The sequence below is a fragment of the Haliotis rubra genome, unplaced genomic scaffold (genome assembly GCF_003918875.1).
Source record: "Haliotis rubra isolate DU_JTF1 unplaced genomic scaffold, ASM391887v1 Scf4, whole genome shotgun sequence".
NCBI classification, from domain to species: domain Eukaryota; kingdom Metazoa; phylum Mollusca; class Gastropoda; order Lepetellida; family Haliotidae; genus Haliotis; species Haliotis rubra.
The window spans coordinates 56,405-83,787 of record NW_025767079.1 but is presented as its reverse complement, the minus strand read 5'-3'; the positions used below and the strand labels follow the sequence as shown (position 1 = coordinate 83,787).

Here is a 27,383-nt window from a genome sequence, read left to right as displayed (position 1 = left end):
CGTAGCGAGCGACTGAACACCAGATATTTAGCCCACTCGGGTAGAAGGAGATGTCATATCATCGACACGGTGTTGAGACAAGGAGCTAGACGGAGTAGGTGATTTCACACGTCCTAGCTACAACAGAGGGAAGGTAGGTAGGATAGCCTTGTTTGATTCAACTTTACAATTGGACAAAAGTAAATGGTTATGTTTAAGGTGCGGATATCTTAGTGGTTTCGACCTTAAGTTTGCAATGTTTCGGCTGACTGTTTTAAGTCAAGTAATGTTTGATGGCGTTCCTAAGTTTTAGTTTTAATCCAATGTTTCGGCTGACTGTTTTCAGTCAAGTAATGTTTGATGACGTTTCTAAGTTTTAGTTTTAATCCAATGTTTCGGCTGACTGTTTTCAGTCAAGTAATGTTTGATGACGTCCTAAGTTTTAGTTTTAATCCAATGTTTCGGCTAATTGTTTTCAGTCAAGTAATGTTTGATGACGTTTCTAAGTTTTAGTTTTAATCCAATGTTTCGGCTGACTGTTTTCAGTCAAGTAATGTTTGATGACGTTCCTAAGTTTTAGTTTTAATCCAATGTTTCGGCTAATTGTTTTCAGTCAAGTAATGTTTGATGACGTTTCTAAGTTTTAGTTTTAATCCAATGTTTCGGCTGACTGTTTTCAGTCAAGTAATGTTTGATGACGTTTCTAAGTTTTAGTTTTAATCCAATGTTTCGGCTGACTGTTTTCAGTCAAGTAATGTTTGATGACGTTTCTAAGTTTTAGTTTTAATCCAATGTTTCGGCTGACTGTTTTCAGTCAAGTAATGTTTGATGACGTTTCTAAGTTTTAGTTTTAATCCAATGTTTCGGCTAATTGTTTTCAGTCAAGTAATGTTTGATGGCGTTTCTAAGTTTTAGTTTTAATCCAATGTTTCGGCTGACTGTTTTCAGTCAAGTAATGTTTGATGACGTTTCTAAGTTTTAGTTTTAATCCAATGTTTCGGCTGACTGTTTTCAGTCAAGTAATGTTTGATGACGTTTCTAAGTTTTAGTTTTAATCCAATGTTTCGGCTGACTGTTTTAAGCCAAGTAACGTTTGATAGCGTTTCTAAGTTTTAGTTTTAGTCCAATGTTTCGGCTGACTGTTTTCAGTCAAGTAACGTTTGATGGCGTTTCTACGTTTTGGGTTATATCCAATTTTCGTATGTTTCTTTTCTTTTGCCTGACAGTATATATTTTTAGTTGAAATATTAAGTTGTTATCTGCGGTGTCATTCCTTTCGACATTGTTAGATGTTGAGGCTTCTTCCATCGATAAGTCGTTTTGTACGAGCCATTTCAGGACACGGGCTAATTGTTGAAGTGGATATATTTCTTTTATTATTTTTCGCATAGTTGTCAAACGAATCTGATGAATGAGAACAGCCATTACAAATGGTAGGCGATTTACTCGCAGTATAGAGTCCACACGAAGAACATTTTGTCCACACGAAAAACAGATGAAGTAACACATAAAGTAACTGTTACAGTAGCATATTATGTAGCAGATGAAGTAACACATAAAATAACTGTTACAGTAGCATATTATGTAACAGATGAAGTAACATAAAATAACTGTTACAGTAGCATATTATGTAAGAGATGAAGTAACATATAAAGTAACTGTTACAGTAGCATATTATGTAACAGATGAAGTAACATATAAAATAACTGTTACAGTAGCATATTATGTAGCAGATGAAGTAACATATAAAGTAACTGTTACAATAGCATATTATGTAAGAGATGAAGTAACATATAAAATAACTGTTACAGTAGCATATTATGTAAGAGATGAAGTAACACATAAAATAACTGTTACAGTAGCATATTATGTAAGAGATGAAGTAACATATAAAATAACTGTTACAGTAGCATATTATGTAGCAGATGAAGTAACACATAAAGTAACTGTTACAGTAGCATATTATGTAGCAGATGAAGTAACATAAAATAACTGTTATAGTAGCATATTATGTAAGAGATGAAGTAACATATAAAGTAACTGTTACAATAGCATATTATGTAGCAGATGAAGTAACACATAAAATAACTGTTACAGTAACATATTATGTAACAGATGAAGTAACACATAAAGTAACTGTTACAATAGCATATTATGTAGCAGATGAAGTAACACATAAAATAACTGTTTTAGTAGCATATTATGTAGCAGATGAAGTAACACATAAAATAACTGTTACAGTAGCATATTATGTAGCAGATGAAGTAACATAAAATAACTGTTATAGTAGCATATTATGTAAGAGATGAAGTAACATATAAAGTAACTGTTACAATAGCATATTATGTAGCAGATGAAGTAACACATAAAATAACTGTTACAGTAACATATTATGTAACAGATGAAGTAACACATAAAGTAACTGTTACAATAGCATATTATGTAGCAGATGAAGTAACACATAAAATAACTGTTATAGTAACATATTATGTAACAGATGAAGTAACACATAAAGTAACTGTTACAGTAGCATATTATGTAACAGATGAAGTAACACATAAAGTACGGTTAAAGTAACCTATAAAGTAACTATTACAGGAGCATATTAAGTAACAGATATAATAACAGATAAGGTAACAGATGAAGTAACAGTAACGGAGTTACGTAATTTGTGTAACAGATTAAACCTGTTCCCAAAGGTTTCTTTGCTCATTGTACAACTAAAGTAACATTGGCATTGCTAGAGGTTTCATTACACGACTGTAGATTTATTCCATCTCTGAAGATTTATTCTTCCTCGGGGCAATTCTCAACAGATTCATTTCACTTTACATCATTACCCCAACCTCACAGATTGTACAAGGCTCGCCATTAAACCTTAGGGCTAAACCCGGCTTTTGATATGCTCAAGCGCATTTGCAGATGATGTAGTCATCTGGAAGAATTTGTTTTGTAATAAAACCGCCATCAAACCACTAACCTGTGGTCAGCAGGCATTCCGGAGTTCCTCATCCATGACCGGGCTTGACACAAAAGCTTCATATAGAAGCGAATAGATATACACTCGTGATTCAAGGTGGCTATAGAATAAACTATAAGAAAACCCCACCCACCCCAGGCCGAAGACCCGGGTCAATTCCCACATGGGTACAATGTGTGAAGTCAATTTCTGATGTTCCCCGCCGTGATGTTGCTGGAATATTGCTAAAAGTGGCGTAAAACCAAACTCACTCACTTACTCATATCGTTCCTGATGTGGGTTATTGTAATTACAGTAACATATGGTTATTGTTACTCGATTACATTATACACTAGACGCCAAAAGAAACGTTACCCTCCTACCTTTATACATTCCTTAAAAACTATCAAAGATATGGTAGAAGGTAGTTCATAAGAAAGCTTAACAACACAGCTTTATGCAAATCACGAAAATAAATTCTCAAATGCATTCATATTTAGGTGAAATGCATCTTTTTCAGAAGAATTAAATTGTCCCATTTTCGTCCATGCCGAAATAAACCAATAACAGAAATTTGGATGTCCAAAAGAAAGGTTGAAATAAAATTCTGCTTTGGGACAAAGATAAACCATTTAAAGTCACCATTTTTCAACTATTAAAACAAGAAACAACTGTTGTAGAATGTGTAAAATTGTAAAATAATCATTCCTATGATTTCAGTTTCTTAAAACATTTCCTGCAGATTTGCATTAGTGAAAACAAGTAAAACGTGTCTTTGATATTGTGAAATTTTTTTTAGGAACTTTTTCAATGACCTTTGTTAACATTGTTGCTTGCAAAGTAACATTTTTCCATTTTCTGTTTACACATAGCAATATCATATACCAAAACGCAGCAATATTCAAGCAGTATTTGCATCCATTTCACATGTAGAATGATTCTATAGGGTATGAAGAGAGAGAAAGTAATTAAGTACGAGAAAAATGCCACGATTAACAGCTGAAGAGAGAGAGAAAAAGCCACTGTAATGGTGCAGATGGGCTCGACATACAATGCTGTTGCCAACGCCCTCAGATGCCACCGTATCACGGTTATAAAACTTATTCAGGGCTTTAGACTGGAGTCACCGTAGACAGACCAAGAAGTGGACGTCCACGCATCACAACGCCAATTGAAGATAGGTACCTCCGTCATTAAGGAAGGAGGGTAACGCTTCATTTGGCGTTTAGTGTACATGGATGAGGGTGAATGGATTAAATTGAAGCCAAAATATGAAGTATTCCTCAACAGATAACATTATTCAGGACCTAGCGCGTCAATAGGTAACGCTTTTCATCTAACCGTCATGGTGTGACGCGTATCCAAACCATTAGTGTATGGTGAGGCGTACAGCCTTTGTGCGTGTTGGTACACACGGTGTACAGATGTCAAGTCTGCCGACAGACACAGCGCCTATATTAACCATGGTACTATATTTCCATTCCAGTATGGCAAATGTTCAGGATCCTGTTTGCAACCGTGGCTTCGTTTGGTATTCAGACCCTAAACACATGCATCCAACAAAACCCATGACAAATAGGGCAAGGGTATTCATGAAAGGCATACGATTAATGCAGGCCCATGCTGTATTATTGTGTATTGAGGAGTCTGAGGACATAGGTTGAAGTTTTCAGCTTTTACGTTTAAACATTTAAAAGTCCATGAGGTTCAGCTTGAGCCTTGTAACCTGTGAAAATCTGGGTTAGAATTGGTGATCAGGAACCCTTGCTTTTCGTACAAGGCGACCGCCTCTGTGGTGTAGTGGTTTGAGCGTCCGCCCGGAGAGCGGAAGGTCGTGGGTCCGATCCCCGGCCGCGTCAAACCAAACGACGTTTAAATATGATACTTGTTGGTCCCTGCCTGGCGCATAAATGGGTACAACAAGGACTGGTCGGCTCGGAGTCAGTATAATGTGTGGGGTATTCATGCTTAACTGCGACATGGTATCTCAGTGAGCTAGCACTATAAAACCAGCTGAAGTCTAGGCTAGTACAAGCAGCCACTCATACATACACACACATGCCCGTCGTCATATGAGCGAAATATTCTCAAGTACGACGTTAAACCCCCATTTCACCTCGCCTTCGTAAAAGGCAGTCTTGGTTGATCAAATGTCATCGTTTACCAATTGGGTAGATCGATGCTCATGATGTTGATAAACCCGAGGTTTTTCTGGCGCAGGATGCATTGCCCAAACACCAGAATGATACAGCTGGGCTGCGGCGTAAAACAAAACAAAAATCAAAAAGCTAATCCGGGAAATGTCACGGCGGGGGAACCAGGAATGGGGTTCACACATTATACCCATATGGGGAATCGAACCAGGGTCTTCGGCATGACGTTTTAACAGCTGGGCACCCACCGCCCTATGTCAACACATGAACCTCCGAGCTGTTGGGTCGCGTTTTGACTAGTTTTTTTTATTAAATACACTAAACATAGGACAATAATCCACTGTTTATGTCGGTAATTCTAACACAATTAAAGGAACGGCGGGGTAGCCTGGTTGTTTCAGATCTCGTTCGTCACGTTTAAGATCTGAGTTCGATTCCCACATGGGTCATGTGACGCCAACTTCGGGAGGCTTTGGTCTTGACATCACCCTGAGAGTGGACGGTCGGCTGTTCGATCTCTTGAGTGCGTAACACCAAAATACATTAGAGGGTACCTGTCACAATACCTGACGCTCGGCTTAAAAGGGGATAAAAGACCTACTGTATCTCAGTCTGGCATCCGTCTTAACGTCAGTGAGTACGTTTTTTCAGCTATTATACGACAGGGAACGCCAGAAATGGGCTTCACACATTTAACCCTATTCTGTCTCACAGTCCTTGAACCACATTATTTTCCCTACTCCCAAGCCCTCTCTGCAATGCTAAAGCCCTAAATGAAGCAAGTCTAGATTTCCTCAGGTTCTGAATCTCTGGTGTCTGGCTAATTTATAATTTAAATGGGTTTATTTCTTACAATCAAAATGATATATTCAGAGATTAAGCTTTAGTCTAATGTTACCCATGTGGAAAATCGAACCGGGCCCTTGGCTTGGCGAGTTCTTTACAGACGTCTTAGTAGGTTAGCACTATAACTCCCGTTGAGCAGCTGAGAAAACGAAAGTGCGCATTTGAATTAAAATTTATTTGACAAAAAAAAATCATCGAATCAAAACTATACTAGGCAGAAAACATAAACAAAAAGTTTATACTCTTTTCGGTCAGACAGTTCAGTAAAAACAGACCCCCAGTCCCCACCCCAGTCCCCCTGTACAATAGTCCCCCAACTGGAACGAGACGTTAAACCACTTTCAACTTCACCTCTTGTGGCCCTTTCGTCAGTCAGTGTAGCTTCTGAGGATAATCTGTGCCAGTAATATCCAGCACGTCCACACGATTAAGAGTACTCATTGTCAAGGTGAACGTGAGTGGTCACCAGACCTAGAGCAGCCCAAAAGGCCAGACGTGTCTATGCGAACATGTGACACCAACATGATCCATTGTGTTACAGATTTGTATGGTACTCATTTCAGTGTGTCTCCGGGCTTGAATGCAATATTCTTTGTTAACTGTAGTTTGTGTTGGTATTCAAAAAATGCCTAACGCGTAAGCAGGCTTTCTCTGATTGTTTGTATGTTTGTAAGCACCATGTATGCTCCTTGATTTCAAAAGTGGTAAACGCCCAGGACAGACGTTACATCGGGTTTTTCTCCCATATGAAGCTGACGGGCCGGGATATAACTTGAATATTTTTCAGGGAATTGTGTCATTTTCCCGCTCTGAATCCTTTCGCATCAATAGCCTTATTTTGGGCCCGATTCCAATAACATGGCACCCCAGGCAGTGCCCAAATTATGAGTGAGTGAGTTTAGTTTTACGCTGCTTTTAGCAATATTCCAGTAATATTACGGCGGGGACACCAGAAATGGGCTTCACACATTGTACTCATGTGGGGAATCGAACCCGGGTCTTCTGCGTGACGAGCGAACGCTTTAACCCCAAGGCTTCCCAACCACCTCCAAGAAATACTTTGTGCTATGACAGTGACAATGAGAGATTGTGACGCTCCTTCCGAAACGAGTGAGTGAGTGAGTGAGTTTGGTTTTACGCCCCTTTTAGCAATATTCAAGCACCATAACGGTGGAGGACACCAGAAATGGGCTTTACACATTGTACCCATGTGGGGAATCGAACCCGGGTCTTCAACGTGACGAGCGAACGCTTTCACTGCTAGGCTACCCCACCGCCCTACTTCCGGAACGAATCTCTGGTGGCGAATGGATCCAGGTTTTGCATTAGATTAGAATGAAGAGACGACATATTCCCGTGGTGATAATCCTTTCAATCAAATCATGTCTTCACAATGTCTATCTATTCTATTTTTCAGAATGGACGGAAGTAAGGCCGGAAGTCTCCAAAGCGTCACCGGAAGTAAACATGTTCTGTATCCAGAATCTATCACGTAAGTGAGTGAGTGAGTTTAGTTTTACGCTGCACTCAGCAATATTCCAGCTATATGGCTGCGGTCTGTAAATAATCGAGTCTGGACCAGACAATCCAGTGATCAATATCATGAACATCGATCTGCGCAATTGGGAACCGATGACATGTGTCAACCAAGTAAGCGAGCCTGACCACATGATCCCGATAGTCGCCTCTTACGACAAGCATAGTCGTCTTTTGTAAGCATGGGTTGCTGAAGACCAATTCTACCCTGGATCTTCACGGGTCTATCACGTAAGAACGACAATGCAATGCTAGTCCTTACAAAAGGACCAAAAACAGCACGGGTAAGAGAGCGTGAACGAGTCTAGTTTTACGCCGCTTTGAACAATATTCCAGTAATACCACGGCGGAGGAGGCCAGAAATGGGCTTCATATATTGTATCAATGTGGGGAATCGAACTCGGATATGAATTACAATATCTTCGGCGTAACGAACTCAAAAGGACTACCAATTTTAGTTCGTTATGAATGTAGTTTGTTAGACGCATTGCGACTAAAACATAAAGAAAGTGGGCTCCCCCAACCCCTCGTTCGTTATATCCGTCACTTCGTTACAAGCGAAGGGTATTCGTCATAACCGTGGTTCTAGTGGTTGAACCAAGATTAATGGACATACACAAGACACATACAATGGACATAGTAAACAAAACAGTTTCTGATGTCTGCTGATGAAACGCATCATGACAAATTGAAAATGACCTGTGTTAAATATAGACGCCTCAGGTCTTGGCTCGTGATGTGAATACATCTCTGTATTCAACCCCGCGGAGCAAGGGAATGTTTTAACATGGCACCAATATATAACGGCAGTTTGAAATGTGAGTCTTAAAGGGAGACAACCATCGATTGCCTGGAGCCAGTTCTCCAACCACATACAGACGTTGTACATAATGGTTCCGCCATATGGGAACTGGAACAATATATCCTTGGTTAATATGCATAATCTTTGTCAGTACGATTAATTTACATAAAAACAGTTGTGTCAGCAGATTTACCAAAACGTTCAAATGGCCAGGGCTCCCAATTTCCACTGTTTCATATAACATATCGGCCAATTTGAGAGAAAATCTTTTTCGTGGTTAATTAAATCATTTTGAGATATAGTAACATCTTTAATACTGTCAGATTGTACATGTGAAGTGTGATAGGCACCTGAACTAGTGAAACTAGCAACACTACTTGGGGCATCCTTCAAGGGTGCTGTTGAACAAAACCGTTACAAAACTTAGCGCTACGAAAGTCGTAAGTCTATGTTAAGGTATGGGAGTTACGGTCATTTCAGCGCTACGACAGTAGTAAGTCTATGTTAAGGTATGAGAGTTACGGTCATTTCAGCGCTACGGCAGTAGTAAGTCTATGTTAAGGTATGGGAGTTACGGTCATTTCAGCGCTACGACAGTAGTAAGTCTATGTTAAGGTATGAGAGTTACGGTCATTTCAGCGCTACGGCAGTAGTAAGTCTATGTTAAGGTATGGGAGTTACGGTCATTTCAGCGCTACGACAAGTCTATGTTAAGGTATGGGAGTCATATGTTAAGGTATGTTAAGGAGTTACGGTCATTTCAGCGCTACGACAGTAGTAAGTCTATGTTAAGGTATGGGAGTTACGGTCATTTCAGCGCTACGACAGTAGTAAGTCTATGTTAAGGTATGGGAGTTACGGTCATTTCAGCGCTACGACAGTAGTAAGTCTATGTTAAGGTATGGGAGTTACGGTCATTTCAGCGCTACGACAGTAGTAAGTCTATGTTAAGGTATGGGAGTTACGGTCATTTCAGCGCTACGACAGTAGTAAGTCTATGTTAAGGTATGGGAGTTACGGTCATTTCAGCGCTACGACAGTAGTAAGTCTATGTTAAGGTATGGGAGTTACGGTCATTTCAGCGCTACGACAGTAGTAAGTCTATGTTAAGGGGTATGGGAGTTACGGTCATTTCAGCGCTACGACAGTAGTAAGTCTATGTTAAGGTATGGGAGTTACGGTCATTTCAGCGCTACGACAGTAGTAAGTCTATGTTAAGGTATGGGAGTTACGGTCATTTCAGCGCTACGACAGTAGTAAGTCTATGTTAAGGTATGGGAGTTACGGTCACCTTAGCGCTACGACAGTCGTAAGTCCATGTTAAAGTATGGGAATTACGGTCACCTTAACCCTAAGATCGCTTTGTTCAACGGCACCCAATTATGTTCGAGGTATCCTCTGGGATTAAGGTGAGCAAGGAATCCGATACCCGAAAGTCTAGCATAAACACTTATCACAAAGTGTGTCAATAGGAGCACACTGGCACCTGAGAAGGTGACTGTTTGAAGAGTATCAGGACATTCTTACATTCTCAAATATGAAGGACACATACTATAGCTAGCTGGTCAGTTTAGCTGGCCGCTATCTTTGATACCATTTAATTATAATCTAATATTTAAATGTACATACCCTTCTCACACTTTATAAAAAAGTAAGAAACAGACTGAAATAATGTTCTGCCAGTATGACATTAAAATATCAGGGTTGCATTTTTGCAAGCAAGGTTATTGGAATATAATCTTTCAACAGGATACTGTGTACACTGATGAACGGAGCGGTGGGTTAAAATCGTTCGCTCGTCACGCCGAAGACCCGGGTTCGATTCCCCACATGGGTGCAATGTGTGAAGCCCATTTCTGGTGTCCCCTACCTTGATATTGCTGGAATATTGCTAAAAGGGGCGTAAAACTAAACTCACTCACTCACTCGTTTCGGAAGGAGCGTCACAATCTCTCATTGTCACTGTCATAGCACAAAGTATCTCTTTGGGGAGGTTGGGAAGCCTCGGGCATTAGTACGGGCTGGACGAAAGGACAAAATGTCATTGTCCAGGGACAGTGAGAGAGAGACTTGGTATACGTACCGCGGACTGACGTCAACGACAGTTATCTATATAGACAGGCACGCGAAGGCCTCTATGATACCGTCGTTCATAACCATGGGCTTCACTGCTCTGTGTTAGATGGGAATGGCACGGGACGGTGTTTGTATACAATACCATATCCTGTGTGGACATATCATTGTGTTTGTGCCAGGAACACGTGGATCCGGCTATGGATGAACAACCATACAGGAAGCTGGAATGTCATTAAGTATGTGAAGAAAACACATCAAAGTTAATGGTACAAAAGGCTCATGGAGGTACGGGAAAGTCTAATTAAGATGAGAATAAATAATAAAACAACAACCTCCCGACTCATGATACTCCAACGGAGTATGTTTAAACTAAAATCATATATACTGAGGGAAACAAATAAGGTAACACCACTTAATTTCAGTGGTCCTTTATTCATTCTCAGATTTCCTCCAACAGCGGTATTCAAAGCCGGTGATGGAAACTGGAAAATATTACAGGAACACTTGTATTTCCCTGCGTTCCTTTAGTTGTTTCTCTCAGTATACATGCCCACGTGTTATCTGTCTGTCTTTGCTGTGAGCACAATTCCCACTCACACACAACACACACTTAGACGGATGGGAATAGAGTACACTGCGCTGATTGCGGTACGCATATTTTCTGAATGACAACTCCGAGGTCTATTGTATGGTTCAGTGAGCTAATGGTTACATTTGGTTCGTGTTGCGCATAATTGTTAGGAATTGAAATTGACTTAAAAATGTCCTTGATGTGGTATAGAACGAGTTAAGTAGCGCCATTTGGAATAGGTTGTAAACACCGGGGTATGTATAATATATTTTAACAATGACATTAAGGATTGGTGTCTGGCTAATGCGATGATGTACATTGTGGCGTGACAGCAGGAAGCCTTCTCACTTGCGACTAGAAGACATGACCATAATTAGAAAACGCACCCTGAATGGCTGATGATCTCGCATGAGATCTTTAAAATTTCTTCAATAATATATTTGAGAGAGCGCCTTTCAACAAGAATATATTATCAGCTTAACATATTTATTTCGACTTTTTCTATCTTCAAATTAACATCCAGTTGTTGTTTTTTCTTTTACGTATTCTGGTAACGACAAGATTTAGTTGGCATGGAGACGGATGACGTCATTCGTGGTGTTATGCACAGGGGCGTGTCATGCTTAGAAACAGCGTTAGAAAGACATATAGGTATATAGACCCTACCCTAGTACTATATAAAAGGAAATAGTACTAGGGTAGGGTCTATATACCTATATGTCTTTCTAACGCTGTTTCTAAGCGTGACACACCCCTGTGGTGTTATGTCTATCTTACAACTGTTTGAGAACAAGGAGTAAGAGCGTACTATAAGAAAAAGGTTGAGTGAGTAATCTATGGTTTTACGCCGCTTTGTTTATCAGCACCAAACTGGGATTCGACACACTGAATTCTTTAACGCTTGCCTACACAGCATTTCGGCTTCAGAACACCGTGTCGCCTTCATAAGGGACTGTGGCAATGATTTCGGTTTAACGCTGGTTTAAACAGTATTTCAATTACATCAGGACGCGCCAACTTATTCTGGGAAGATCTTAAGCGTATATTTTTCACGTGAAATGCACGAGCACTGACAAACTTGGAAACATTGTCAAAGCACCAAATGGTAAACAAGATGGAGTAAGTGAGTGAGTATGGTTTTACACCGTTTTAGCAATATTCCAGCAATATCACGGCAGGGGACATCAGAAATGGGTTTCACACATTGTACCCATGTGGGGAATCGATCTCGGATCTTGGGCGTGACGAGCGAACGCTTTAACCTCTACCCCAACGCCCCAAACAAGATAGAGGCTACCTTAACTTAATTCATTTGTTTATTCAATAGATTTGACAAAGGGAGTTGGTGGAGTCGGCGGTCGAGCCTGGAGAAGAAGATGGTGGCTCTGATCGTGCTGTGCTTCCTCGCTGCCGTTATCCTCCTCGTCGTGGTCGTCGTGCTAGCTGTCGAGCGGAACAATGCTGCCACTGACGAAGACGCACACGTAATGCCGATGACGTCTCCAGCGCCTGAACCAGGTAAACTAAATCTTCGAGGCTAAAATAAATACGTTTCTCATTCACTAGCGGGGCGGTGGGGTAGCCTTGTGGTTAAAGCGTTCGCTTGTCACGCCGAAGACCCGGGTTCGATTCCCCACATGGTACAATGTGTGAAGCCCATTTCTGGTGTCATCCGCCGTGATATTGCTGGAATTTTGCTACAATCGGCGTAAAACCAAACTCACTCACTCACTCTTATTATATAACAATACATTTCATTCCAGATAGATTCATATGCCGTTGCCATGACTCAAATTACAGATAGAAGGGTATATTTTTATCTTGACAGTTTTCGGGGGGAACAACCCAAAATGTATTATGAAATGGAAATGTCTCCAATTGCACTAAATCGTAGAAAACATTCATTACACACACCTTCCTTGACTATCAACTTGCCTCAATCCAGTATGCTTGTCGTAAGAGGCGACCAACGAGATCGGGTGATCAGGCTCACTGTCTTGGTTGAAACATGTCATCGCATCCCAATTGAGTAGATCGATTTTCATGCTGTTGATCACTCGATGGTCTGGCCCAGACTCGATTATTTACAGACTGCTGGAATATTGCTGAATGTGGCTTTAAACAACAAGCGAACTAACTATCAAGTATGAGTTGTGCCCAATGGATCAACTCTGTCATGTAAGTCCTGAGGGCAAATGTGTTGATTAAGATACTCAACTGACTGACTGACTGACTGACTGAGTTTAGTTTGACGCCGCTTTTAGCAATATTCCAGCAATATCACGGCGGGGGGACACCAGAAATGGGCTTAACACATTGTGCCCATGTGGGGAATCGAACCCGGGTCTTCGGCGTGACGAGCGAACGCTTTAACCACTTGGCTACCCCACCGCCCCTAAGATACTCAACAGTGCTAGACACATCTATAACGTTACAGTATATTAATTTCACGACGCGATGATAGTTAGGGGTAGGGGTGGGTATTGCAGAGAATGTTCATATTGCGATATATTGCGATGCGAAAACATGTATTGCGATATGTATAATTACAATATATTGTAAGAAGTTTATTTAAGCAAAAACCCCTTAATAATCGAGTTAATGCTTGATTTATAAAGCATGAACACAACAACATCACTATGCTTGATTAAGCTTTAATAAAAACTTTTAAACCTGACAAAATAAAAATGTAAATAATATTGGCACAAATGAAACAAGGAAATATCCGAAGACTTCCGAGTGTTACGAAGTTTTCCCCGAATGCAAGTCAAAATACCGGTTTTCGATCAGAGTATTGCAATACGTATCGTTTTCATGTCTGAACCGGTAAATACCGGTAAACCGGTTATATTGCGTAGCCCTAGTTAGGGCTGAAAAATAGAAATGTTTCTTGACCAGCTTGTCTCTATGTGGCTGAAGTAAAGCGACGTTAAATGTTAACTTTGTATCTTATATGTCAGTCAACTCAAGCTTTTACACATTTCAGAAGCAGATTCTGTTGTCCAAAATTAGACACAAACGAGGTTGACGCTGTGTTAAACAGCCGAGTTGTGTTTATTCTTATTCTGGGTGGTGGAGGTACATAGGTTTTTGTCCTCATTCCTTTTGTTTTCGATATCAATTATAACGAAATTCTATCTATATTCTTCCTAACACCTCAGAGGTGACTAACGGGACCGGGTGGCCAGGCTGGCTGACTTGGTTGAACCATGTCATCGCATCACAGTTGCGTAGATCGTGTTCATTCTGTTGACCACTGGATTGTCTGGTTCAGACTGGATTATTTACAGACCGCCACCATATAGGTGGAATATTGCTGAGTGTGGCGTTAAACAACAAACAAACAAACAAACAAACCTAACACTTGAGAAAAATGTGTCCAAGAAACATGATTTTATATGTAACGTTATGTTACTGAACACTGGCGCGTCTAGGTTTAAGTGTTTCATTCTTGGGTGTGGTGGAGAAATAACTGTCACAGCTTAGAATACGCTGTAATAAAACACTTTACTTTTGTAATCAGATATATGCTGTACACCACCCCGTTCATGTAAAATTAATGTACTCTCTGAATCAAGGACATTGCGTCCCTATGATTCTCTCCGTCTCCTTCAGATGGCATAACGATTATATTCAAATTTCAGTGTCCTTATAAATACTAATGTCTCAAATTCAAAATACAAATAATCATTTGAATATATTTTTTTCGAAATGTGCAGCAATATGTAAATAACGATACGCTTGAGATATAATTTATTCAGAAGCGCGCCCCCCCTCTGTGAAGACAGTGAATTACATTTTGTTGAACAAACAGTATGTTCTTTCTCGCACGTAAACTTCAATAAACGCAAGACCAGATTGAAACTGAAGTCATTTTTTAACCACATTTTATGTGAATATTAAAAGCTGCATTAAGAATTCTATATGAACCACGAAAATGAGCGACAAAGTTCCTTCCATTATTACAGCAAATCTCGAATAAAGACAGACAAAACACCAGTTCTTAACATCATGTACTAAAATTGTGATCGCAACATTGATACGCAACAAGAAACGTATCCAAATGCAAATTTGCAATTATGATATGTATCTCTGGGGCAAATTCAGACGTTTACAGCCCCAGTGTCGTAGAGGTATAACAGATGCTGGTTCATTTCTTTTCACATAACTGATCCGAGTCTGATCACATGGCGACTTTAAAAGCCTTGCACTTATGACATGATTGATGTTTTAGCATCCTCAAACAAAACGTTTGATAGTCACCACAGGCCCTCACTGAGCATTCGTGTAATCTATACCCATATTCCGTACCCGTATAACCGCCGATAAAAGTGTACTTAACTGAGACATAGGACGTGCATAATATTATCACGTCGGGTCTCATAAGGGTTTGGGTTTTATAGTCGCCCGCAGCGCCGAAACGGTCGGTATATTGCCTGCATTTGATTATGCAATGGTAATATACGTACGGACTGAAGACACCTTTTCAGTGCTATCGCGGAGTACAGATGGTAATCATGACTAAACCCTAGGTTGCTATTTGACCTTGCGACTTGAGACATCAGCGACGTGCCGTCGTTTTGAACGTTTTCTTTCAGTAAAAACGCTTGAGATGTCACGCCTATAACTTCGTTTCCAAGCATGGGAATAGTATGTGAAGCTCATTTTCTTATTTGCCCCAGGCGCATATTGTTCTTAGGCGCGTAAAAACTCACTATCCTTGAGTGAGTGAGTATGGTTTTACGCCGCTGTTAGCAAGATTCCAGCAACATCACGGCGAGGAACACAAGAAATGGGCTTCACACATTTTACCCATGTAGGGAATCGAACCCGGCGTGACTGGCCAACGCTTTAACCGCTAGGTTACCCCACCGCCCCAGCCTCGAGTGAACAGGCAGTCTCTGTAATTTTGATAAATGTTGTTCAATTACACTTTGGGCGTCTTTAAGTTCAAACTTTATGATGGTTAATGATTGCCCTTATCATACACGGGGCTGTCTTAGCTTGACACAAGGTGTTTATTTTGTTGTCTACACTTTGTCCAAAATTTGGCACCAGATCGTTGACCAGCCGGATTTATTGTTTCCTTTAAGAGTTAAACGGTACACGTTTACCAGATAAGAGGCACCAACCCGTCATCACGGGATTGGTGCTGACAATCCAAATATCGGAATCAGGGTTTGTATGCGATTACATGACATTACCTAAGGGACATAACTCTGAAGAGGTGAGGTGAGGTGAAATTGGGTTTAACGTCGTGCTTGAGAATATTTCGCTCATATGACGACGTGCATGCATGTGTATGTGTATGTGTATGTGTATGTGTATGTGCGGCTGCTTGTACTAGCCCAGACTGAAGCTGGTTTTATAGTGCTAGCCCACTGAGATACCATGCCGCAGTGAAGCATGAATACCCCACTCAGACACATTATACTGACTCCGAGCTGTCCAGTCCTTGTTGTACCTATTAATGCCGAGCGCCAGGCGGGGACCAGCAAGTACCATAGTTTAACGTCTTTTGGTATGACGCCGTCGGGGATCGAACCCGCGACCTTCCGCTCTCCGGGCGGACGCTCTAACCACTACACCACTGAGGCGGTCCATATAACTCTGAAGACCTCTGAGAATGTTTTCGCAATCTGTTTGGTGTGTGAAATCAGTTCTGCTTGAAGCTTAAGAACGTAAATATCACCGGAGTAACGTAGGTGTAGCAGAATAGCTGGTATCATGGAAATGTGGCAGCTCTGCTACTCAGGAGAAAAATGAAATCTTTGAATATGTATAGACTCTGTATTCTTGTGTGACTTTGTTTTAATGGGGTGGTGAGGTAGCGTTGTGGTCACGCCGAAGACCCGGGTTCGATTCCCAACGTGGGTACAATGTGCCAAGCCCATCTCTGGTGTCCCTTCGCCGTGATATTGCTTGAATATTGCTAAAAACGGCGTACAACTAAGCTCGCTGTATTAAAATACATACTATGAATATAAAAAGAAATACAAATCATACTATGGAGACTACGTGTCCCATTACTATACAGAGTGGGTGAGTGAGTTTTGGTTTTACGCCGCTTTAAGCAATATTCCAACAATATCGCGGCGGGGGGCACCAGAATTGGTCTTCACACATTGTGCCCATGTTGGGAATCGAACCCGGGTCTTCTGCGTGGCGAGCGAACGCTTTAACCACTAGGCTACCTCACCGCCCCTCATTACTATACAGATATATTAAGATATACAGAATAGAGGCGATGTCCACTTTGCCCCTCAAACGACCCAGGACCGAAGAACCTTTCTAAATATTAATAGCTTTGAAATGAACAATAGTGTTGATAAAAAAATTACATATCCTTTTAACATCACACCACAATTTCAAAATCACTACATCAAAAACAGTACATTACGACATTCAGGGTTAATGATTTGTATTTTTTATGTCGCATTTGCGCACATTCGAGCATTAGATCAATGCCCGTCACACATAGTGTTCCCGTGAGGTAATTTCTCTGGGAAATTAGAATGAAGCGTTAAGCTATGTCATCGACCATACGACACTGAGAAATGAAAGTTAAAAATTTATAACCTTTTTGTTTCAGCTGTTTGCCTTACACCTGAATGTGTTGCCACAGGTAAGCAAGTCACCAATTTCATCGAAGTATATTAATTAATCTTAGATAATAGTGACTTTATTTAACATCATGACTCACGGAGATGGGAATGTGTATTGAAATGTTATGAATAGGAACCAATCAAATTTGATATATTGAAATCATTGCTATTAAATTTGAAATGGGTGGAATGTTGCTTATGTCTATAAATTCATAGCTGATTCTAACCGCTTCAATAAGTGCTTGGTACCATAAGTAATATGTTCATTAAGTAGTACATCTTATTTGTTAACACTTGTAAGCTAGTCTGTCGTACAGACCCTGAAGCAAATATATCCAAGAAAGCCCACGCAAGTCTAGAAAATGTGGCAAGTCTAGATTTCCTCAGCTTCTGAAAATGAAGAAAGTCTCAGGGCTCCTTTTCATTATATTTTTTTTTTACTATGAACTTTTTTCAGTAAAATATGTTCATTTCAGAGACTAGTTGTTAGTGTAACTTGTAAGCATGCAACACTTCTAACGTTATATTCCATCAGAATTCCAACCTAGAAATGCAGCAGTCTATTTCCTTTTATATGTAATATCAATGTTCAAACCTTGTACATATAGCTTCTTTGGAAATAACATATTGTTTAAATCAATTGGTTTGAAAAGAAGTACAAACATATGTAAATATGAATGGAAGGTTTAGCCTGGTGAGTCACGCAGATTGGAATGTCAGTTACTGAAATTGAAAATATTCACCCAAACGCAACCGTCCACGTTAAAGTGGGGTCGAAAGTTGGTCATCTCGCCTCAAAGTTGTGTTTTGGCGCTACACTCCAGCGGATCGCAATTTTTTCAATCTAAGATATACTACCCATCAACAGCTTAAACTCACTAGTGAAAATTAAGTAAAAATAAAGGTTAATGGTACCTGCGGCAAAGATTAATTATTTACAAAACCCTGCAAGATATCATTACACAGCCAACTTACATGAATTCGATATGGGTCATGCTTCCACAAAACAAGGTCATTTCCGATTTCCGTAATTCTGCAACAAACATAACTCTCTGAGATTGGAATGTGTATTGAATTTCAACTGAGTATTTCTCTACTCCAGCAGGTAAAGGGTTAACAGAATGTATGAAATACAGCTCACCTTTTCTAGCTCATTGTACATGTCTGCATATGAATATAATTCTGCAGTATACAAGCAGGTCAAAATTAAGACTATTCTCTGCAAGAAATGAAATATCAAATGCTCAATGGATGAGAAATGTTACTTAAAAGTCAATCAATTCTAACAATTTGTACAAAGTTTCAATTACATACCTTCAACTGAACAACATGGGGTTTGCAAAAACACCGTTCCTGGTCTTGAATTGATAACACTACATTTTTCACTTTGCTTTTAAGGATAGGTATAGTTTCACACAACTGCTTATCATTCAGCTGAATCACAGGCCAGGAAGAGATGTGTGCGTTCACCTGTACCTGTGATATTCTTATACAAAATAAACCCAATTAAATCACGTATGTCTTCAATGTTTTACCACTTTATTTTGAATGTTTAATGGTAGACGCTATTCAGAAAATGTCACGATTTATATCACACTATATGATGACTTACAATTCCTTTGTATTTTCAGTACACATATTCTATAAAAAATGTCGCGATCAAGATTTGCAAACCTTTTTTGTTTGCAGACAAATAAGAAAGTATACCATACGACCTCGTTACACTGTTATCTGATTATTGCATTGTATTCAAATAGTTGTGCCACAAACTATTTTATTGATGCTTCATCAACTACAACCTTTATATTAAACTGAGGTCAAATTTAGTTTCATGTGTTTTCTGTGGGAGGTTATTTAGTATGTATGTAACTCATTAATAGCTAGGGGCGGTGGGGTAGCCTAGTGGTTAAAGCGTTGGCTCGTCACGCCGAAGACCCGGGTTCGAATCCCCACATGGGTACAATGTGTGAAGCCCATTTCTGGTGTCCCCCGCCGCGATGTTGCTGGAATATTGCTAAAAGCGGCGTAAAACCAAACTCAGTCAGTAAGTCAGTCATTAATAGCTAAAGATATGCATGACGTAACAAGTCAGCCAAGTCATGGTTGGGTGTATTGTTCTCATGCACTGATACATTCAGTCATCTCAGCCTTCATTAAAGCAAAACAATGGATAGTATAAAAACGTAGTAGCCATTTCCAAATAGGGAAGTGCTGACACAGAAAGGAATGTGTATTCACGTGACAAGCTCACTGTGTGGTCATTGTTGAGATGTTATTATAGATCATGAGCCACAACTAACTAGTGTGGGGGCTGCGACTTGACACTATTGAAAAGAGATGCCGTGTGTCAACAACCTGTTTGTGAGCTTTTTAGGTAGATAGCAGAATTCGAAGAACAGGATTTTGCCAAAATATGAAATTATCTAAGCTGTAATCGTTTTGTGTTTTCTTCACACGAAAAATTCGAGTTCAACAACACCACCTGGATGTATTGTAGGAATAGTTTCATTTGTAAATACTTTAGGTTTTTCTGTTTATTTGGTCAAAGCTTCTTTAACTTGCTTTGTTGTTACCTCTCGGTAGTTATGTAAAGTATGAACACTCATAAACACGCAATGTATGCATGACATCAAGGTTAGACGTGATGACAGATGCTAATACACTAATGCTATATTAACCTAGACTCTTCATTCAGCCAAAACATGGCGTAGCAGACCTTTCCATATAAGGTTATGCTACTACTTGATCACCCTATCCAGAGCGGGGCGGTCTTGTAAAAAGGCAATTACACTGGTGTCAGCAATATATATATTCGGGGGTTCGGGGGCGGTGGGGTAGCCTAGTGGTTAAAGCGTTGGCTCGTCACGCCGAAGACCCGGGTTCGAATCCCCACATGGGTACAATGTATGAAGCCCATTTCTGGTGTCCCCCGCCGTGATGTTGCTGGAATATTGCTAAAAGCGGCGTAAAACCAAACTCAGTCAGTCAGTAACAGCCTGTTCAAGATCATATTGTTTTGAACAATAGGATTGCTGAAACATATTTACAATGTGTATGACACCATAGAAACATGAATTAAAACAACGAAACAAAAATTGTAACAGACCTTTTATTAACAACATAAGGTGTCAGTCTTCACAAGTGTAGGGTTCAAGGGATTTTCACAAGAAAAAAAAGCAATCTTGATGGTTCAATGATTTTAAAGCTTGTATTGTGTTTTAGTCTTAACATGAAACATGAAACAACTCAGATACAGCAGGTATAGAACAGAGAAGACTATCGTTTAGCGGCATTTATGCCACAGAAACATGTTTGTGTCCTGGGGGTCCCAACTTGGCTGCTCTCCTGATGTATAGGACCAAGTGTTTCTTTGATAGGGAGCTGTTGGTGTCATTTCGAGAAAACTGTTTTGTCTTCTTGGCAGGTTGTGTTTTTAATATGTGGATAAGTCCACATCTCTTCCTTCCTTTATGTCGGCTTGGTGACTGATTCTTCTGTGTCATTATTATGGGATGATAAAATCTCGACTGAAGGGTTGTAACGCAAGACAAGGATTTTATTCTTGCTGACCCTCATCATCATCATCATCATCATCATCGTCATCGGCAGCCATGACAGATTCACTGTCACTTTCTACTTCGGGCATATCTATACGAGTCAGAATGTCTTTCATGATCGTTTTCATGAAACGGGTTATCTTGTTTTTGATGATAGATTGATCAGTGCCAGGGTCCATATCACTCAGGCTGTCTAGGTTGGGTTGAAATAGAGGTGCCTGTTTAAAGTATTGAGTGAACTCTATGACATTGTTAAGGCTATTGGCCAATTCATTTCCCAATATCTGTTTCATTTTTCTGTCAATCCAATCTTCTGTTCGACCCTGTTGTCTGTACTTTTTCCTTTGAGTTTCATCACGTCATGGTTGATGTTGTACACACGATTCCAGATGCGTTGTAAACCCACATTTTGCCACTCCTCCATGTCAGTGCTTGAAGGCTTCCCACGACATTGTTTTCCAGCAGAACCTCCTCCTTTCTGTACAGGAAGTTGTTCCTCGCCTTCACTGTTGTCGTCACTATCATATCTGAGACGTTTCCTCTTGGATTTCAAACTGGTGTTTGCTGGACACCATGTTTTGATATGTCGCTGTAGATCATGCATATTGTCTATCAATACGCCGCAGTCGGTACACGCAGTGGCCATGGTGAAAGGTCCTGTGTCGTCACTCGAGATGGATGCTGTTTCAACGTCGTTGTCAAAGCTAAGAGATCTTTCTTTGGATGTGTGATCAGCACAAATGTCGGAAGCTGTCTGAACGTCTAATACTGGAGAGACCTCTTTTACCTGTTCTTGTTGCAAACCACTCTGTTGATCAGATGTATTGAGGTTGGTTTTCAAGAGATTGACATGGAGTCTATTCTTTTCACTTGTACTAGGTTTGAGATCCACTGTTAGGTGTCCATAAGGTGTTTCAACAGCCGTTTCATAAAGAGTCATAAATCTGCTAATGTCGTCAGGAAATATCCTTCTGGCAAATAACTTCACCTGCTGTCTGTCCACTGGTGAATTGAAAAGTGTTACATAATGTGAATTTAGAGCAATGTCACGAGATTCCTTACCTCTTGGGAAGAGGTTTTGCAATAGCAAAAAGATAATAACATTTTTGTGGTGGGAGGTTTGAGTAAACAGACGGAAATCCGCTTATCGTTCTTTGCTTCAGACAGAAAATCATCCAACACCATCATGTTCTGGTTGTGGGCATCAAAGTAGTTTTCATCTTCGATATTGTAAGGTATTCCTTTCACAAAACGTACTTGGGGTAAAGTTTGAAGAATGCTATCATAAAGAGGTTGCCACACGGTATAACACCAGACTATACAGTCAGGTAGAGGTTGAATGAATCCACGTCTTAATAGGTTGAAGACAAACACCGACTTTCCACATCCACTGGGTCCGACGATGATGCCATTGGAGGGAATCAGAAATTTGAATCGTTCGTGCTGCTTGTGCTCCTCCTGAGGAGGAGGAGGAGGAGGAGGAGGAAGTTGTTTATCCTGAGGCGGAGAAAGATGTTTATCCTGAGGAGGAGGAGAAGGAAGTTGTTTATCCTGAGGAAGAGGAGGATGTAACTCTTGAATTGATCCATGCATATGCATCTGCTTCTGATGTCTTTGTAAATTATCTTTTCGCGTAAATCTCTTGTCACAGTCTGGACAGGTGGTAGTAAGCTCCATAGTGATGTAACACAGGTGTGTGATTAGAGGGTCTGAAGCATTCTTTTATACCTTTGAGCCATGTTACGTTTCAAGGCAGCTTTAGTCCGTTTCATAATGATATTGGACACAGGTTGTATTTTCAGTGCAGTCTTCTTTTTGCCCTTCACAGTTGCCCTTCTTTTTTCCTTGTTAGATGTAACCTGTCTATTCAGCGATCCCATTATTTTTCTCTGACGTGTTTTTGTTGACTTGCTCTTGCCAAACTTTGTGAACATGGGTGTAGGGCCAAATATATCCCCAGAAGCTCTCCTCATGTTGAAAAAGGACGTCTTATCCGTCAGCAGGCAAGAGTGAAATGTCAGTCATTACATACTTCAGTTTAGTATTATTCTACTTTCTTACTATGCAGGATATTTTTGCAAATGATATTTGCATTTGTATATTTTTCTTATACCCAACAAAACATTATTTGATCTAAACTACTTTTTATATATTTTTTTTTCCACATACATCAATAGCATCATTGACAACTGAAACAAGAAGGTGTACAGTATTTGAAGTAGTGACAAATATATTGAGATACAAAAGTGTCATTCCATATAAAGTTCCTTACATCAAATTGATGAAGAAAGTGATGAAAACTCCAGTTGGTTTTACATTTACATAAGAGATAATACAAACAATAGAAGCCACATACATTTGAATCTACAGATTGTAACCGTTCACCATTGTGCAAGTAAGATTTAACATAAGACTTTAGATAACTATCAAATACAGCATCAACTGGTTCTGCTAAACTATCAAACAGTTCTGCTCTATTTCCTTTGAAATACATAGCCACCCAGTGGCGACCACTCTTTTGTCTGCTGTCTGTATTCACAATGACACCCACTCCTTTCTTCAACAGTGAAGGTGTGAGTGTGGGTAAAGTATCTTTAGCATACACTCCCAAGACATGTCTCTCTAAGACTGAATCACACTGTATGGCACATTGCAATTCTGAGGCTTTCATGTTGATGATTACTTGATATACACATTCCTTGCCTTATCAATTTCTATGATAGAGTTTCTTTCACTCATGATGACACAACTCAAAGTTTTGGTGAGAGCAGATTTGAATTCAATTTCAAGTCTCACATTTCCCGATTTCACCAGATTGAGATATTCAGTTCCTACTTCATCCTTTAAATCTATGTTTGACTGGTTTGTGTAAACTATAAGCATCTTGGTTGTTCACAAATCGTTTCACCTTCCTCAGCTTGATACTATGGTGACTCTTTTTCTTCAATTCATCACGCAGTTTGGAGGGTCCATAATAAGCGCCCGGATTGTGATGGCCATAATAATACTTTTCTAATGCTTTTTGCTGTTTCAACTCACTGCTTTTCTTTTGGGAACTCATGTTGTACTGAGGAGAATGTGACTTACTAAACAATATATATAACATAAAACACATATGGTTTGATTATTTATTCATTCCACCACTATCCCCTATTACAATTCACAAAAGTGTGTTACAGTACATAATGATCATCACCATGTTACAGAGCATGATTAAAACACCTCTGAATTTACACTGATAGGATATGTCCTTCAAAATCTTGAGATAACATGTCTTCCATCATCCCCTCTGGATCATAGTCACACAAACAGTCAATAAGTTCATTACAACACACGTGACACTGGACTTGTCCACTATTGCAACTCACGTGACGCAGCATATTATTGTGACGACAAATGCTACAATTTCGAAGAAGAGGAGTAAGTTTCTCTTCTTCATATGGATCTTCCACTGTTAAATCACCTGCGACATTCATCTCCATGTGTTGTTTCTCTTGCTGTTCAATGTCTTCCATGAGTTGTGTGTAATCCAACCACAAGTCATTTAAGGTGGACTCTGTTGGAAGCCAGTCATTGAAGTTAGGTTCTGTAGGAGGTGTTATAGGTTCTATCAGGAGTGATGGAGATGGCTGCTTTGCAGTAGGTGAAATAGCGCTGACATCGCTCCTATCAATAAAGAAAACAAATATAAGATATAAATTGAGAAACAAAATTATTTCATTGTAAACAATTAGGTAGAACAAATATAATTAATTATCGTAATGATTACACTTACCTTGATGTGATTGCTGGACTGGCTACCTCCTTTTTTGGTCTTCTGCTTTTGTGGTCTTTTGCTCTTCTTTGCCACTGGTTGTCTCTCGTTCTCCTTCACTTTTCTAGTTTTCTTATCCTTAGGAAGAAATGCGATGGGAGATTTTGCTTTCCGTTCTCTGAATTCTCGTTGGCAGATGTGGCAGCAATTTTCATGTAATCCAACAGCAAACTCAAGAGAGCGGGCGATACTGATGGCAGTTTCTCTTCTAAGGTCTTCATTCGCTCTGCCATCTCGGTGTACGTGGTTTTGTACAACTCACTTGTTCGCATCATAGTTTCATGCAAATGTACCTGAGTATTCACAATATCCTTCACTTCTTGAAACACACTAGTAAGTAACTGGTCTGTTGAGAAGCCTATACGTCTCATGTCCAACACCTTCTGCGCCATATTGATTGCGAGCAGAAATGCTTTTCCAAAACTCTTCTGGTCTATGATAGCAATGATAACTGATTTGAAATGTCTTATAGTGTAGTGCTTGTGCTGTCTGATTGGATGTAGAGTAGTAGAGTACACATGCTGTCTGATTGGTTGGTTAACAAGACACGATAAATGGAATGGCAAACAACACAAATATTTAAAAGATGTAGGTGGCCAACATTCCACCCATTTCAAATTTAATAGCAATGATTTCAATATATCAAATTTGCTTGGTTCCTATTCATAACATTTCAATACACATTCCCATCTCCGTGAGTCATGATGTTAAATAAAGACGTCACTTAACTCTTTACCGGCTGGTATAGAACCATAGTGTAGGCTATCATTGTATACAATAGGGTTAAGGGTTCAAAGGACAGCTCCTGGAATTTATGGAATGTGCTCCTGAAAACTCCTTTGGTATGTAGGAGTACTCCTTAAAAAATGCTATTGTTCTCCCTGGAATGCTATTGTTCTCCTTAGGAATGCTATTGTTCTCCTTAGGAATGCTTTGATGTCCGAAACTGATTACTTATATACTACTAGTAGTGACAAATCAAAATAGAATTTACTGTTGTCCAGGGAACGAACGGCCCGATCGAACTCACAGTTCAGGGAGGGACATGGAAAAAACTGGTAGCCTCACATAGAAAAATTCAGAATTAAAATGTTCCCATATTTTCACATTACAATACCGGGGAAAATCCGGGTTAGAATTAGTCTCCAGCAACCCATACTTGTCGTAAGAGGCGGTAATAGAATCGGGTGACTTGGTTGACACATGCCATCGTATCCCAAATTTGGTAGATCGATGCTCATGCTGTTGATCACTGGATTTTCTGATCCAGACATCTGAAATATTGCTGAGTGCGGCGTTAAACAACAAACAAACAAAACAAACAACATTATGATATTGAGTTCAGATCACGTGGTCAAGCGATTTTAAACAAGGGAATAATATTTGAAGCCAATTTCTTATCACCAGCCGCTCGTCTCACGGGCAGGATGAACATGAACGCCGAACCCTGTGACAACTTCTATGACTTCGCCTGCGGTTCTTGGATGGAAAAGAACATCATCGCTGAAGACAAGTCCAGCAACAACATCTTCACCAACCTCGACGACAGTCTGCTCATCAAACTGCAAAGTAATGCCCTAGCTGTACAATAGAGATTGTTTGTGATGGTTCATTTTAATCAGTGGCAGTCATTCAGAGCTGTGATATTTGACTAAATGTACTCAAAAGAAGCAAGGAAACATGTTGCCATGACAACCACAGTGATGTAAAAAAATCCGCAGTCACTGTTTACCACGGACTGATTAATCCGTTAGCATTTTCTTACAAACTGCAACCAATTTTGAGGTAAGCTTGTTCATGGTTAATACGTATATGATATGGGCAATATCAAGCAACATTCATAGAAAATCACGACTTGTGCAGGTGGTTTTGTGGAATAGGTAATCCAGTTTCAATATGGTATCATTCCAAACCTTCCTAAGATGATCTTTGGGTGAAATGTGCAACATCGCCAGGATGAGGCACAGGGTATGTAGGTCAAACATTTCTTGGTGATAGAAGCTTGACGAAGAAGACATGATAACCAGGAATCACCACTCTGCGAACTGAATTGAAATACACGGCAATAAGATCGGAACATCCAACATACTTGACTAAAATCAAATCGTGCTCGTTTTGTCCGTTAAACCAGACTTCTATTCCGAAGTCATATTGGATCTGCTTTTTTTTTTTTTTTTTTTTCTTCTTTTCTTTTTATTTTTCTTTGTATTTAGTAAAATATTACAGAAAACGCATTTCACGAGTATTTACAGTATACATTTTCCGGATTCAAACATTTTTTAAAATTTATGGTGGAAGCCTGTATTCTGCTGTTTTCTTTCCTGCTTTTGTCTACAATTTGCATTGTCTTCCAGATCTGCTCGAAGCACCCTTTGCCGAAGGAGAAGCCACTTCTGTTAAAGAAGCTAAGACGATGTACAAGTCCTGCATGGACCTAGGTGCGTATACTTCTACTCAACGCCTGTATCGTTCTGTGATCAGATAA

General features: G+C 39.8%; 1 protein-coding gene across 1 annotated transcript; it reads left to right on the top strand.

Annotated features, from left to right (window-relative positions):
* On the top strand, positions 1-27,383 carry LOC124287066 (neprilysin-11-like). Its single transcript, XM_046723543.1, has 6 exons — positions 1-133; positions 7,355-7,429; positions 12,250-12,440; positions 17,515-17,547; positions 26,306-26,467; positions 27,253-27,383. Exons 2-6 carry the CDS (start codon positions 7,356-7,358, stop codon positions 27,381-27,383), a joined length of 591 nt encoding a protein of 196 aa, XP_046579499.1. The 5' UTR covers positions 1-133; position 7,355.